A 16017-nucleotide genomic window follows, 5' to 3' on the forward strand; every position below is an offset into this window, starting at 1 on the left:
GCACTATCGGTACGACAACGGAATGAAAATTCTCATACCGAAATTTTCGGTATGCCGATCTTCGGTATACCGAAAAGTACGGTACGGCAACGGTATGAAAATTCTCATACCGCAATTTACGGTATGGTATACGGTATGACGAAAAATTTTCGGTATACCGTACCGATCCACCCCTAAATGAAACTGATGGAAGAGTTAAATTTGGTATTAAAAGGTTAAAACCTCTGTAATTGTAATAGTTAAACCTATCTAATTGTAATTATAGAAACTTGTAAAATCATATTGTCCCTATGACTTTTTTTTTTTTGTTATAACAAAAGCAATGAAATGAAGGGTTATCGGCGCCTAAATACACAAATTTTGGGTCATTTTGATTTTCTCATGAACTTTGAAAGTCGTCAAAAAATACACGAACTTTGACTAATTTTGTTTTTTCCCACACTTTGACAATTGTCAATAAAAATACGAACTTTGGCTCATTTTGCTTCTTCTTTTTTCAAAAAATATATTTTTATAAAAAAAATGATCCAAATAATTCTTTTATAATTAACTAGCTAGCTTAGTTAATTTAATTAAGGGATTATAGCCAAAAAATACACGAACTTTGATAAAAATTGCAATTTTCACCTGAACTTTCAAATTGGCCAAAATATACCTGAACTTATATTTTTTGTTGTAAATTTCACCTGAACTTGCAATGATTGAACTCCGTCGAGGTGAAATTTACAACAAAAAATATAAGTTCAGGTATATTTTGGCCAATTTGAAAGTTCAGGTGAAAATTGCAATTTTTATCAAAGTTCGTGTATTTTTTGGCTATAATCCCTTTAATTAACTATAGATGACAATTATTCATGTTGACACATGCTTTTTTTTAATTTCAAAATATATTCCGTAATCAAAACGACATCATTTTGAAAAAAAATAAAATAAAAGAATTATTTGGATCATTTTTTATAATAATATATTTCGTGGGACAAAACAAAATTAGCCAAAGTTTGTGTATTTTTTGTATATTTTTTTACAACTTTCAAAATTCATAAAAAAAAATTAAAATAGACTTAAAATTCGTGTATTTAGGCGCCAATAACAATAAAATTAATTTATTTGTTTATGCTACCAAAAGAAATAGTTGGGCCCAATTCCACAAACAATAGTTGGGCTCAAATCTACCTTAGAAACCAAATTTTGATCTTTGAAAGCCTATTGAGCCCATAGCGAGCATTGCGATGACCAAACTTGTTTGCGATACTCTCCCAGTGCCCACAACGGGAATATATTCCTGTATTGCCCGTAATGCAGCATGCAGTTCTTCATGAACACCCCATTTATATCCTGTTATTTTTCAATTTCTTTCTTTTTTTCAGCAACACATAGATTTTTAAGACTAAACTAAAATAGAGAGGTGTGTGTTTTTGTTACCTCTTGAGGGAAATCTCCATCATCCATTTGTGCATTAATCAATAACTTTGCTGCTTTGTGTAGAGGTTTTGGATCCCTCTCCGCCTGCTCTATTAAAAATACAACAAAACTCATTTTGTGTTTATGGTTAATTTTTTTAAAAAATAATATAAAAATCTTGAGTTATCCATTAAGGACTGCATGTTTGGGGGTTAATCGGGTCAGCCCGCAGGTTTCGAGCTGGATTGACATCCCAAAGAGTGTGAGATCCTGTGTCCCGCAATTTATTGTGTCTCAATCTCAATCTTTTTATTTTATAATTATTTGTTGTAAGAATAAAAGAACATTATCATCGAATGAACTATAATTAATATTTATCACTAAAATTTGAAATTTAAAAAATTTATATATCTTGACATTAAATTAATTAACCCAAATAATTCATTACTAATTAAAATAAATATAAAAAAATTATAAACCTTAATTAGATGACCAAATACTTGTCAATTATCTTAAAATTAAATTCCTTTCATCACAAAAAATAGTTCATTTTTGTCATTTTCTTTCTATTTTTGGAAATTTTCTATCATATGGTAGACCATTTTCTCATCTCACAATACAGTTAATTATCATTACTAACACTACTTTTTAAGTGAGATATTTTCTTCACTCACAATACACTAACTATTTTTATTAAAATATGTGTCGTCCCCTTCTAGAACTATTTTTTATGGACAAAGGGTGTATTAAAATATAATATTAAAGAAAAAATATATTAACAAATTGAAAATGGGACATGGTGGAACACAGTAAAATGTGGGACATAGGATCTCATCCGTAATATACCTATAACACTTCAATATTTTGTTTGGTACAAAACACACGGTCTTTTATAAATTAAAATATTGAAAATATTATACATATTTGGATGATTATGTATACAATCTAAGGTTGTGGCATACATAATATAAATCATTGTTATATTAATCATCATTAACATTATATAATCTTAATAAATAATATTCCCTCCGTCCCATTAGTAGTGTCTCATTTTTTTTGGGCACGGAAATTAAGAAGTGTGTAGAAAGTAGATAAAGTGGGTTGGTGGAAATTATTTAAATACTCCTAATGGGAATGTGACACTACTAATGGGACAATCCAAAAACGAAAGAGAGACACTACTAATGGGACGAATGAAGTATCAAACAATATATTATATTTTATAGTCTACCAAACATAATTATCAATATGATACTCCCTCCGTCCACGAATTAAAGCCCTATTTGCACTTAAATTTTTGTTCATCAATTAAAGCCTTATTGTGCTTTTTGTACTCTTTTACTCTTCTTTTTTTCCTATATTTACTACCCTTTGCCACTAATGGACCCACCTTACAACAACTTTATTATTTTTATATTCTATATTTATTACACTTTATCACTAGTGGACCCACCACACAACACCTTTAACACTTTAGTCAACTACTTTATCACTTTAGTCAACTACCTTTATATTTCACCCACAACACATTTTTCAGCTTTCTTAGTCTCCGTGCCCACCCTCAAATGGGGCTTTAATTGGTGGACGGAGGGAGTATATCTCAGTCAAATATATCACACTTTATTAATCTATATTAATACTTGCAAAACAAACCCTAAACAAGTAGATATGGAGTAGTATATATATTGCAAATGGAATTAGGACTCACCTGTCCAGCACACATGAGACCGAGCATGACCCATGATGTCTGAACCAAATTTGTGCGGTTTCCTTCCAACGGAATGTATTTCTGTAACAACATCATCGTATTGCATGTTAAGAGTTTAATTTCATCATTTCATGTAATTTTATTTATTGATTGAGTTAATACCATGCTTGGGCAGGACTCGAGGCTCTCTCCCCATCCACCTTCTTCATTCTGTGTTGTCAAGTAGAAATTCACAGCTTTTCTCACTGCTTCACTGTTCTCATACGTCTTCCCCGCTGCAACTAGTCCTCCCAATACAAAGCATGTCCCATACAAATAGCAAATTCCCCAGTATCCATACCTGCAATACCATTCATCATTCAAATCTAGTACCTTTTTTCTTCTTTTACACCAATTAAATTACAGGTTAATTGTAGAAACTATCTATTGTGAGCCATTATCCTTACTTAAATTGTAAACTTTGCTCGATATATTTGACCATATCAAGCACTAAGCATTAGTGGTGAATGCATCAATTGTTAGACATGCGAGTTGAGCATCAATGCAAAATGGACTAATTAATACTCAGCATAAAGGTAAAAAAATCTAAATGGGTATAATTTATTCCCTCCATCTACAAAAAAGAGTCTTACTTAATTACCCTTTTTTTTAACGAAAAAGAGTTTCATTTTAGTTTCTAAACCATCACATCATATCTTTTCTCCTATATTTAACTATAAATCGAACTTTTATTTCATATTTAACAAATAATGTACCTTTATTCTAATTTTTTGTATTAACGCAATCTCCACAAATTCTACTGACAATATATTTAACAATTTTACTAAAATTTGTGTCTACCTTCAAACGAGAGTCTTTTTCGTAGACAAATGAAGCATATATATATTTTGTAAAATATGAGTAATTTTTAAATTTTATCTTGAATTAAATTAGCTCACCATGAACCATCGGGCAATTGCCTTCCTTCGAGGAATTTAATTGCATGTGCAACAGAGGCTTCGATTTCTTTGGCGCGATGGCCTGGATACAGACGCTTGAAGGAGACGAGTGCTTGGATTATAGAGCCTGTGTTCTCCACGTGCCTGAAAACGAAACATTCTTGTTTTAGAGCCATCCATGAAAAATTTCATGAATCTGCAATTGAATGAAAAATCTCACTCTGCTTCAACCACAATATCCGCAAAGAGCTCCGAAGGGTTCAAAACCTGCAGACACGGCTGCGGAACCGGCGGCTCCCAGATCGCAAATCCGCCGCTGAGAGGGCTCTGCAAGTAAAGGAGCGAATTCACGCCGTCGTAGAGGCGCTCCACGTCGGCCTTCTCACCGGCGATTTCCGTCGGCATTTGCGACAGCATAAGCAGACACTTGAGCGCTTCGGCCGTGCAGTCGGAGACGCCCCAGCCATGATCTTGATCGGAGAAAGTCCAGCAGCCTTTGGTGAAGTGACGATACATGGCCGTGAAATCCCCCTTGGGGTTATCCTTCACCTGCGACTCTTTTATGAAGAAATGCGCCTTCTTGAGGCAGTCGCCGTACTCCTCAACCATGCCGCTCGCGACAACAGCTTGTGTCGCGAGCGTGGTATCCCACAGCTGGCTGCCGAAGCTCTGCATCTTCATGCCGTCTTCCGCCAGCCATAGGTAGTCGGGAACTCTAGCTAAGTGGTACTTGAATTCGTCGCCGTTGGGGTCGTCGGCGAACCAGCACATCATCTGCAGACTCTGCATCAATCGATAAAACATTACTCCTAAAAAATTCTGAACTTTCAATTTTTCCCATAAAATGTCCTGCTATATAAAATTTGGTGACGAAAGGATGAATTATCTCGCCCAAAGAAATATTTTGAGGACCATTATTGTTGGAAAACCATATTAGAAACCACCATTGTTAGAAAACGCTGAAAGTTCGGGGTTTTTTTTTATGATCTTTCCATCATCGAATTTTATATAGCGGGACATTTTATGAAAAGAAAAACTTAAACTCCGCGGTTTTTTAAGAGAAAATGAAAGTTTGAGATATTTTACGGAAAATACTGAAAGTTCGGGATATAAAACACTATTAACCCATGAATTAATGTAATACCTTTTCGACGCATCCGATGGTGATGTATCTGGTCTCCTCAGCTTCATAGCGCATGTATTTGATGGCCTTGTCCATGGCCTTCTGCCGGATCTTGTTCAACGGCCACCGCCGCATCAGCGGCTCACTGCAATAGTTGAGAGTGTCCCAGAGAAGATTTTGGATCTTGGAGTGAGGGTAGTAAAGATCCTCCTTGCAACAGTGGTGCCGCGCCTTGTTCCAGTCGATCTCGTCGTAGGGCTTCAAATGGATTTCGTTGCGGAGGGCCAAAACGACGTCGGTCAGGGGCCCGTGGAACTGTTTCGCGTATAGGTACGACATTGGCATGTAGGTTGTGCGGCAGTAACACCACATCTTTGCTGCATTCCGATGTTTGTTTAGTATCGAATCAAAAACAAAAATAGAGAGATTGGATGCGTCTGTACCTGGATGGTAAGGGAAAACGGAAGGGAAGAGCCAAAACTCCGGGGGAAGTGGGTTGCAACCGTCCCATTCGTACACTCCAAGAACCTGAAGCATTTTCATGATCACAATTTAAATACATACATGAATATTAAGTATAATTCATTAGTTTCTTTCAATTATTAGAACAATAATATTTAAAATTAAAATATGTAAACATGTATATATCAAAAACTTTGATATATCTATGACAATAGTAAATTACCGAAAGATACGTCTTTCCCCAGGAGGGTATCCCGGTAGCGCCTTCGTGATGAAGAATCCATTGCCTTCCTCTGCCCATGGCGCCGTCGCCGTCGTCTGGTCCCTGCCCCAGTATCCTTAGCGCCACGTAGCTTAGCGCCGATCCAATCATCGTGCTGTGCCCTTCTATGTAAAATCCCCATCCCCCATCCTCATTCTGCACCGTGCAACACTGTTATGCCTATTTCTTAAGTAACAAAAAGAAATAAACTGCTCAACACCTTCATACAAGTTCCTAACTCCGCCGTTGATCTCCACCACATTTTTTTAAATAATTACTTAAATACATTTGGCATGACTGCTAAAATCACCTGGTGGTTGTAGATGAAGCGGATGAGCTCCTTAATGTGCGCAGGTGTCAGCACCTTGTTCACCATTCCGCTTATGTACAGAGATATCAGCTGTCAAACAAAACAAAACGTTACCAAGAATTAGTTACCGTAAGAAATTAAAATAGTAAAAACAATTACTCCCTCCACCAAAGATACGTCACTTTACTTTCGGCACGGGTTTTAATAAAACGTGAGTGAAGTAAATGGATGTGGCATATTTTTTGTGGACAGAGGGAGTATAAGCTTACCAGAGGGGGAGTGAAGAAGAGCGGGCCGGCGTTCTCGGCCGGCCAGTGGCCGTCGCTAGCTTGGACCGCCCGGTTCACCCGCAGCGCCTTCTTGACGGCGGTCGTGGCGGCTTCGTAGCTGATCTCTTCATCCTCTCCGATTCTCGCCGGCGGGATTCCGAGCAGATCGATTCCGCTTTCCCTTTTGAGCTGCAGTCTCATGAACAAATCGGCGCATGAATGGAATCCCTTCTTCCTGTTCTCGCTCCAGTCGTCGCGAGCCTTCTGGAAATCGAGGAGCTGCGCTTCTCGGTCCTCCGGCGTGCCGGCGTTCTCGTCGTACTCCCATATTTGCCGGCCGACGAAGTTGTTCGTGCTGTACAGATACGGGCCGTGGCCCTCTGCGATCTTCAGCCGCCACATTTTTCTTTACAGTTGAGCTTCGAGAAATACTAGGTTTTATAAGATGCACGAATGATGAAGCTAGCTCAGTTTAGAGCTCACACTTTTTCTGCAGTTAAAGTAAAACTTGGTTGGATATATATTCAATAATCCAACGTATGTGCTTCAGTGCTTGTTTATTTTATTCATAATGCTTATAAATTACTCCCTCCGTCCACGAATTAAAGCCCTACTTGCACTTAAATTTTTGTCCACCAATTAAAGCCCTATTGTGCTTTATATACCTTTTTACTCTTCTTCTTTTCCTATATTTACTACTCTTTGCCACTAATGGACCCACCTTACAACAACTTTATCATTTTTATATTCTATATTTATTACACTTTATCACTAGTGGACCCACCACACAACACCTTTAACCATTTAGTCAACTACTTTATCACTTTAGTCAACTACCCTTATATTTCATCCACAACACCTTTTTCTGCTTTCTTAGTCTCCGTGCCCACCCTCAAACGGGGTTTTAATTCGTGGACGGAGGGAGTATCAAATAAAGATTCGATCTCCAAATTCAATTTTCTCAATTATAGACTCAATTAAAAATTGCACAAGTGCCAGCTGACTTGATGATTAATATACCGAATATAGTTGGGACTGGGGAGTTCAGTCGGGAATATTGGCGTGCTTGAATTTTTTTAGTTCCTTGAAAAAACAAAACAAATGTTCTTTTTGTCGCTTTTGCCAATTCTTTATTATTTTGTTCCTTTTTCTTTTCTTTAGTTCCTTGAAAAAAACAAAACAAATGGTCTTTTTGTCGCTTTTTGCCAATTCTTTTGTTTTCTCCATATTCTAGGTTTTTTTAGCAATTTTTTTTAAAAAAATTTTGGGTAGTTTTTATGCTTTTAAAATAATAAAAATTAAAAAGATTATTAAAAAATTACAAAAAAAAACTATAATATGGAAAAATAATAAAACACTAAATTCTTTTTTATTTTGAACCAAAACTTATAAATAAATTTATTTTTTCAATTATTTAACCATATTTTGCTCGGATATATTTTGTCCAAATAACATTATATATTGTTTATTTTTTTTATCGGAAGAGACAAAGTTGACACCTTATGATGTGTACAGAGATGAACGCATCCCCACCATGGGGGCACATGCTCCCATAATTTTTTAATTTTTTTGTTATATATATATATATATATATATATATATATATATGAGTGGGTTATCGTGAGAACACATAAAATAAGAAATAAGAGCAATTTTTAATGTATGAATTTTATGTACAGCACGTATGAATTTGCTGTATAAAGATATGAATTGTGAAACATAAATTTTTGTTACCTTTGGGATTCGAACTCAGGACTATAAATCCATCCAACAGAATTACGAATCAACCGTAGATCTTGATGATCTAAGGGCTGAAAATGATTCTTATTTTATATCTTAAGAAATGCTCTTATTTTAGCCCTTCCCTATATAGGGGGCCGCTCCAATGAGACCCCCTAATTTTAGTGAGATCTAGGGCACGATCTGATGCGTTTATTTTGTCAATCCTATGGCTGATATTGTATCTGGAGAGTGATTTTTTTTCGCAGGGTTCGAATCCTGGAGGGAGCAGAATATTTTAAATTTTGTTATTCATCAGTATATACTGTGTTGTTCATCAGTATATACTGTGTTTTGTTCATTAGTATTATATGTCTTATTCATTGTACTCATGTTACACGAAAAATAGGGGGTCTCACTGGAGCGCGCCCCTATATATATATATATATATATATATATATATATATATATATATAGGGTGCGGTTATAGTGAGAACCACACTTATCGTGAGAACATAAGAACCATTAAAATCAATGCATCTACTATATAAATTAATGCATTCGCTATTAAATTTAATGCATCCGAAAATAATAAATTTTTTGCTCCCTTCAGGATTCGAACCCAGGATCTGCATTCATCCACCAAGATGATGCATCCACCGTAGATCTTGATGATCGAATGGTTTAAAATGGTTCTCTCTCTCTCTATATATATATATAGGGGGCCGCTCCAATGAGACTCCCTAATTTTAATGAGATCTAGGGCACGATCTAGTGCGTTTATTTTATCAATCATATGGCTGATATTGTATCTGGAGGGTGATTTTTTTTCGCAGGGTTCGAATCCTGGAGGGTGATTTTTTTTCGCAGGGTTCGAATCCTGAAGGGAGAAGAATATTTTAAATTTTGTTATTCATCAGTATATACTGCATTGTTCATCAGTATATACGGCCATGTTCATCAGTATATATGTCTTATTCATTACGAATTTTTTAAATTTTATTTTTCATCAGTATATACATTTTGTTCATTAGATATGCGTTTTGTTCATTAGTATTATATGTCTTATTTATTGTACTCATGTTACACGAAAAATAGAGGGTCTCACTGGAGCGCGCCCCTATATATATATATATATGTTCACATGCATTGCGACGACCAGACTCGTTTGCGATACTCTCCCAGCGCCCACAACGGGAATATATTCCTATACTGCGGGTAATGCAGCATGCAGTTCCTCATGAACACTCCAGTTATATCCTGTCATTTTTCAATTTCTTTCTTTTCTCAGCAACACAAGATATTTTTAGTTTTAAGTCCAAATTAAAATATATAGAGGTGTGTGTGTGTGTGTTTTTGTTACCTCTTGAGGGAAATCTCCATCATCCATTTGTGCATTAATCAACAACTTTGCTGCTCTATGTAGAGGATTCGGATCCCTCTCCGCCTGCTCAATCCAAAATCATTTAAGTTACACATTAAACAATTAATTAGATATGGAATACTATATTGCAAATGGAACTAGCTAGGACTAACCTGTCCAGCATGCATAAGACCGAGCATGGCCCATGATGTCTGAACCAAATTCGTGCGGTTTCCTTCCAATGGAATGTATTTCTGTAACAGCATCACCATCGTAGTTAAGAGTTTAGTTTCATTCTTACATGTGATTTTATATACTTCCTCCGTCCATGAAAGAATTTCCTAGGAGAGAGTGACACGAGTTTTAAGAAAAAATATTGTTGAGTGTATTGAGAGTGGATAAAAAATAATTGAGTGTATTGGGAGTGGTGAAAAGGTGTTACAATTAATATTGGGAGTTGTGAAAAGTAAAAAGTAAGAGGATTATAAGTGGTGGGGTATAGTCCAAAAATAGGTAGGAAGTTCTTTTGTGGACGTCCCAAAAAGGAAAGATAGGAAGTTCTTTCGTGGACGGAGGGAGTATTTATCTATCGATTCAATACCATGCTTGGGCAGGACTCGAGGCTTTCTCCCCATCCACCTTCTTCGTTCTGTGTTGTCAAGTAGAAATTCACAGCTTTTCTCACTGATTCACTGTTCTCATACGTCTTCCCCGCTGCATCTAGTCCTCTCAATACGAAGCACGTCCCATACAAGAAGCAAATTCCCCAGTATCCATACCTGCAACACCATTCCTCATTCAAATCTACTCTCTCTTTTTTTTTTTTTTTTTTTGGAAAAGTGAAAGCACTAATTAAATTAAATCAGCTCACCATGAACCATCAGGCCATTGCTTTCCTTCGAGGAATTTAATTGCATGTTCAACAGAGCCTTCGATTTCTTTGGCGCGATGGCCTGGATACAGACGCTTGAAGGAGACGAGTGCTTGGATTATAGAACCAGTGACCTCCACGTGCCTGAGAAAGAACACACACAGTTTTAGAGAGTCATCCATGAAAATGCTATGAAACTACAATTTAACTAATGAAAAAATCTTACTCGAACTCGACCACGATGTCTGCAAAGAACTCGGAAGGGTTCAAAGCCTGCAGATACGGCTGCGGAACCGGAGGCTCCCAGATCCCAAATCCGCCGCTGTGAGGGCTCTGCAAATATAGGAGCACATTCACAGCGTCGTACAAGCGCTCAACATCGGCCTTCTCTCCGGCGATTTCCGTCGGCATTTGCGATAGCATAAGCAGACACTTGAGCGCTTCGGCCGTGCCGTCGGAGAGAACCCAACCATGATCTTGATCAGAGAAAGTCCAGGAGCCTTTAGTGAAGTGACGATACATGGCCGTGAAATCCCCCTTGGGATTCTCCTTCACCTGCGACTCCTTTATGAAGAAATGCGCCTTCTTGAGGCAGTCGCCGTACTCCTCAACCATGCCGCTCGCGATAATAGCTTGCGTCGCGAACGCGCTATCCCACATCTGGCTCCCGAAGCTCTGCATCTTCATGCCGTCTTCCGCCAGCCATAGGTAGTCGGGAACCCTAGCTAAGTGGTACTTGAATTCGTCGCAGTTGGGGTCGTGTGCGAACCAGCACATCATCTGCAGACTCTGCATCAATCGATAAAACAGTAGCGTTAATGAATGATCGATGGAGCAAGAGCAAGCAATTGATTTACTAATGAATTAATGTAATACCTTTTCGACGCATCCGATGGTGATGTATCGGCTCTCCTCAGCGCCGTAGCGCATGTACTTGATGGCCTTGTCCATGGCCTTCTGCCGGATCTTGTTCAACGGCCAGCGCCGCATCAGCGGCTCGCTACAGTAGTTGAGGGTGTCCCACAGAAGATCTTGGATCTTCGAGTGAGGGTAGTAAAGATCCTCCTTGCAACAGTGGTGTCGCGCCTTGTTCCAGTCGATCTCGTCGTAGGGCTTCAAATGGATTTCGTTGCGGAGGGCCAAAACGACGTCGGTCAAGGGCCCGTGGAACTGTTTCGCGTATAGGTACGACATTGGCATGTAGGTTGTGCGGCAGTAACACCACATCTTTGATGTATGTATTCCGATGTTTGTTTAGTATCGAATCAAAAACAAAAAACAAAAACAAAAACGGAGCTCCCCGTACCTGGATGGTAAGGGAAAACGGAAGGGAAGAGCCAGAACTCCGGGGGAAGAGGGTTGCAACCGTCCCATTCGTACACTCCAAGAACCTGAAAGCATTTTCATCATCAAAATTTATATTTCATGGTTAAAAGTTTTTAATGGATGATACTTTGGGTAGACTAAGAAAATCATCGCGGCACAAAATAGATAATGGTAGAGTAAGAGTGCTCTATATTCTGTTGTTATTTTGTAGACTGTAGCAGAGATGTATGGTACATGTGGAGTTACTTACAAGACTCCTACTTGAAGTATAATTACTGTTTGAATTAATATACTTCTAATCATTCTGATAGTTCACGAATTTGTTTAAGAATGCGATTATCAAATTATTTTGTCAAAGTTATCATGATCCAGTTTTTATCAAGCTAGGATTTCTACATGCTATATCTATATAAAACGAAGAGAAGAACGAGATTCAATTGCCCATTCATTATTCCTTTAAGTCCTAGAATATTTTTGTAAGCTATATATATTTTAGATCATACTTGCATTCCATGTGTGATATGATGTTATTGCTCTTTTGTGTTCTTGAGCAGTAGTGATTGTGTTTTGTGTTTTTCTTTTCATGCAATTGGAGAATTTTGTTGTAAGGGATTAAGTGGCGTTCGTCGGTGTTCAAGCCTAGGAAGTTACATGTTGTCTAGCTTTCAATATTTCATCATTGATGGGATTTTGAGAAGTTAACTATAGATGCAAAGATCGAGTCTTATTGTAAGTCCTTCTGTAATTTAACTTTTGATAGTGGAATATTTTCATGGGCAAGCCCCCAAACATAAGTTAGGTGTTCTATCACCGAACTAGGTTACCATACTTGGTATTCTGTTCGTTACAATTTTTGTTACATTATGTGTTTCAATATCATCTTACCTATTTACTCTGTCTGTTGTCAGAATACATATGTGTTTCTACATGTAGTGATTTCAGATAATTATTTGTTTGTTTTATTTATAAAAGTAAAAGATATATATTACAAATCAATCAAATATAGTACTCCCTCCGTCCGCCAAGATTATGTAAAAATTACTATATCGGGCGTCCGCCAAGATTATGTCACTTTCCTTTTAAGGCAATGGTCCCACCATTCTCTTTAATATTTTATTATTACTAACACTCTTTATTTACAAAAAACCCACCCCAAATTCAATCTCAACCATACATCTCATAAAGTGGTGGGACCCTTTCTGCACTACATCAAAATCATCACCAATTTTATTAAATCTTGTGCCCAAACAATTTTACATAATCTTGACGGACGGAGGGAGTATTATTAGAAGATAACTATATATATAAACTGCATAAGTCGATGGTAGTTGGCAAGTAATTATTGTTGATAGTTTTTTGAAGTGATAATTTTATCTTTCTAATTCAATGTGTTAATAAAATTGCCATTAAAAATGATTTGAAATTAGTTTCAAATCGAAAGTTCTCTTTTTAATATATGATTAATCGTCTATAAATACATGAATTATATTAAATTTTAGTTTTTAATCTAATCTATTTTTTTGGGAAAAAAATACATAAACTTTAAACTTTTTGAAATTTTACATGAGTTCCAAAGTTCGTTGGTCAATAACTTGATTGTCCGGAGTCTAATGGACAATTCAAATATACCATTTTAAACCTCTTGATGATATCCCTCTAATGATACACGTATTTTTGGATTTTGGTGGTCGGAAAAAAGAAAAAATATAGAGTTTCATGACATCAATTTTCATACCATTCGACCACTATCGGTGACCATAACCCAACGATATAAGTATCATTAGAAAGATAAACTTCAAGGGCTTTCTAACGGTATATTCTTATTGCCCATCGATTTTCAGACAACCAAGTTATTAGCCAACGAAGTTTGGGTTCATGTAAAATTATAAAAATTAAAAATTTATGTATTTTTTATTAAAAAAAATAAATTTGATTAAAATTCAAAAATTTGGTATAGCTGGTATATTTTAGGTAATTAACTCATCAAATTTTGAAGTATTACGAATATGAAGGTAAGTTTGAGTTGTTAATGTTATTAAATTCATAACTGAATCGTCAGTTGGTTGTAAATTCGAGTTTTAAAGTTTGAATTCACAACAAGTTATTTCTAGTTGAGAATTCAAGCTTTAAGACTCGAATTCACAACTGAATAGCTAGTAGTGGTTGTGAATTCAAGGTTTAAAGCTTAAATTCACAACTATATATAAATAGTGCTAGTCTTGAATTCGAGTTGTGAATTCAAACCTTAAAACTTGAATTTAAGAGTAGAAAATATTATTGGTTGTACATTGTAGCTCAAAAATTCTAATTCGCGACTAAAAAATTGGGGATAATTTTAAAGTTTTTTATATGAAGGATAAAATCATAAGAGTGACCAATTTTTAAGTTTTTTATATTAATGAACAATTTTTATTAATTTTTACTATTTCAAAGTGCCCAAACAAATTCCATTAAAAAATAATTAGATTAGGAATATGTGTGTGTGAAACTAAATCTTTGACTCACTTCTTGCCGTGCATGTTTTCTCATATAAGAACCAAGGTTCGAAATCGCTTTGTGATGATTTATGAGATGTCTTTACTCATGCTTGCCAACATGTGCTTGTGGATTTTCTTCATATGCGCCGTGAGGCAAACCGTGCAGCTCGTGAGCTTGCGCAGTATTCGTTTTCTTTTTATGATGTAATAGTCGAAAGGTCGATTTTCCTAATTAACTTCTGGACGTTATTCTTTCCGATGCTTCGTAATATAGTTCTTCTCTTTTGCTTCAAAAAATGAAAATTAAAGCTTTGATATATTTGTGGAAATAGAGTAATAGTATTACCGAAAGATAAAGCTTTCCCCAAGAGGGTATTCCGGTAACGCCTTCGTGATCAAGAATCCATTGCCTTCCTCCGCCCATGGCGCCGTCGCCGTCGTCTGGTCCCTGCCCCAGTATCCTTAGCGCCACGTAGCTAAGCGCTGATCCAATCATTGTGCTGTGCCCTTCTATGTAAAATCCCCATCCCCCATCCTCGTTCTGCACCGTACAACACCGTTATGCATCTACAACATTTTTTCTTTTCTTTTTTCTTTAATAATTAAATACATTAATTCGGCATGAATGATAAAATCACCTGGTGGTTGTAGATGTAGCGGATCAGCTCCTTAATGTGCGCAGGTGTCAGCACTTTGTTCAGCATCCCGCTTATGTACAAAGATATCAGCTGTCACACAAAACGTTACTAAACAATTAGTTACAAAATTAAAATAGTAAAAAAAAATTATAAGCTTACCAAAGGGGGAGTGAAGAAGAGCGGGCCGGCGTTCTCGGCCGGCCAGTGGCCGTCGCTGGCTTGGACCGCCCGGTTCACCCGCAGCGCCTTCTTGACGGCGGTCGTGGCGGCTTCGTAGCTGATCTCTTCATCCTCTCCGATTCTCACCGGCGGGATTCCGAGCAGATCGATTCCGCTTTCCCTTTTGAGCTGCAGTCTCATGAACAAATCGGCGCATGAATGGAATCCCTTCTTCCTGTTCTCGCTCCAGTCGTCGCGAGCCTTCTGGAAATCGACGAGCTGCGCTTCTCGCTCCTCCGGCGTGCCGGCGTTCTCGTCGTACTCCCATATTTGCCGGCCGACGAAGTTGTTCGTGCTGTACAGATATGGGCCGTGGCCCTCTGCGATCTTCAGCCGCCACATTTTTTTTTTTCCGTGTTTTGGTAAGCTGAAATACTTTTCCGGTGAAATAGTTAAGCTTCGAGAAATACTAGGCTTTTATAAGATGCATGAAGCGCACAATTTAGAGCTCACGCTTTTTCTGCAGTTAAAGTTACACAAGTCTTAATTTACTTTCATTACTACTAAATTTCATGCCACAATTTGTATGATATCTTTGACTGTAATGTGTAATTTATTAGATATCAATATAATATTTGGTAAGATATATATAAAAAAATTGTTATACTAGAGATGTGATACATAATAAAAAATATATGAATAGTAGATAACGTGTCATTAATTTACAAAGAGCTTTGATTTTTGAAACAAACAACATATTAGGGTGCAATACATATTTATCTCACCCTTATCATGCATAGCAAATTAGCCCCATAATTATTTCATAATGAAATAATTATGAAATGGGATAGTATAATAAATGGGATAATAGATGAGATAGAAATCAGAATTATTTTATAATTTCCCTCCATTTTCCCTCTTTTTTCTCTCTCTTCTCCCACCAGCTTTTTTGACTATTTTATCTCTATTTTTTCTATATAATTTAATTCTT

The 16017-nt window shown here is 36.7% G+C and overlaps 2 protein-coding genes across 3 annotated transcripts; both read right to left on the reverse strand.

The window, feature by feature from the left end:
• Positions 1-1044: 1044 nt before the first annotated feature.
• LOC130985204 (dammarenediol II synthase-like) lies at positions 1045-6963 on the reverse strand. Its single transcript, XM_057908033.1, has 11 exons — positions 6474-6963; positions 6205-6294; positions 5856-6050; positions 5614-5698; positions 5192-5547; positions 4268-4830; positions 4048-4191; positions 3272-3449; positions 3110-3190; positions 1423-1506; positions 1045-1335 (listed from the first exon to the last, which is right to left on the reverse strand). Exons 1-11 carry the CDS (start codon positions 6873-6875, stop codon positions 1204-1206), a joined length of 2310 nt encoding a protein of 769 aa, XP_057764016.1. The 5' UTR covers positions 6876-6963; the 3' UTR covers positions 1045-1203.
• A 2369-nt stretch (positions 6964-9332) lies between these two features.
• LOC130985205 (dammarenediol II synthase-like) lies at positions 9333-15464 on the reverse strand. Of its 2 annotated transcripts, XM_057908035.1 has the most exons (11): positions 15027-15464; positions 14868-14957; positions 14576-14770; positions 11739-11817; positions 11303-11664; positions 10653-11215; positions 10427-10570; positions 10157-10334; positions 9729-9809; positions 9556-9639; positions 9333-9452 (listed from the first exon to the last, which is right to left on the reverse strand). In XM_057908035.1, exons 1-11 carry the CDS (start codon positions 15426-15428, stop codon positions 9333-9335), a joined length of 2298 nt encoding a protein of 765 aa, XP_057764018.1. In that variant the 5' UTR covers positions 15429-15464. The 2 variants fall into 2 exon arrangements, with proteins under 2 accessions (XP_057764018.1, XP_057764017.1); XM_057908034.1 differs by lacking the exons at positions 14576-14770; positions 14868-14957; positions 15027-15464 and having other exon boundaries at positions 11303-11653; positions 11733-11851.
• Between the last annotated feature and the right edge of the window lie 553 nt (positions 15465-16017).

This window comes from Salvia miltiorrhiza, chromosome 5, assembly GCF_028751815.1.
Source record: "Salvia miltiorrhiza cultivar Shanhuang (shh) chromosome 5, IMPLAD_Smil_shh, whole genome shotgun sequence".
In the NCBI taxonomy this organism is placed as follows: domain Eukaryota; kingdom Viridiplantae; phylum Streptophyta; class Magnoliopsida; order Lamiales; family Lamiaceae; genus Salvia; species Salvia miltiorrhiza.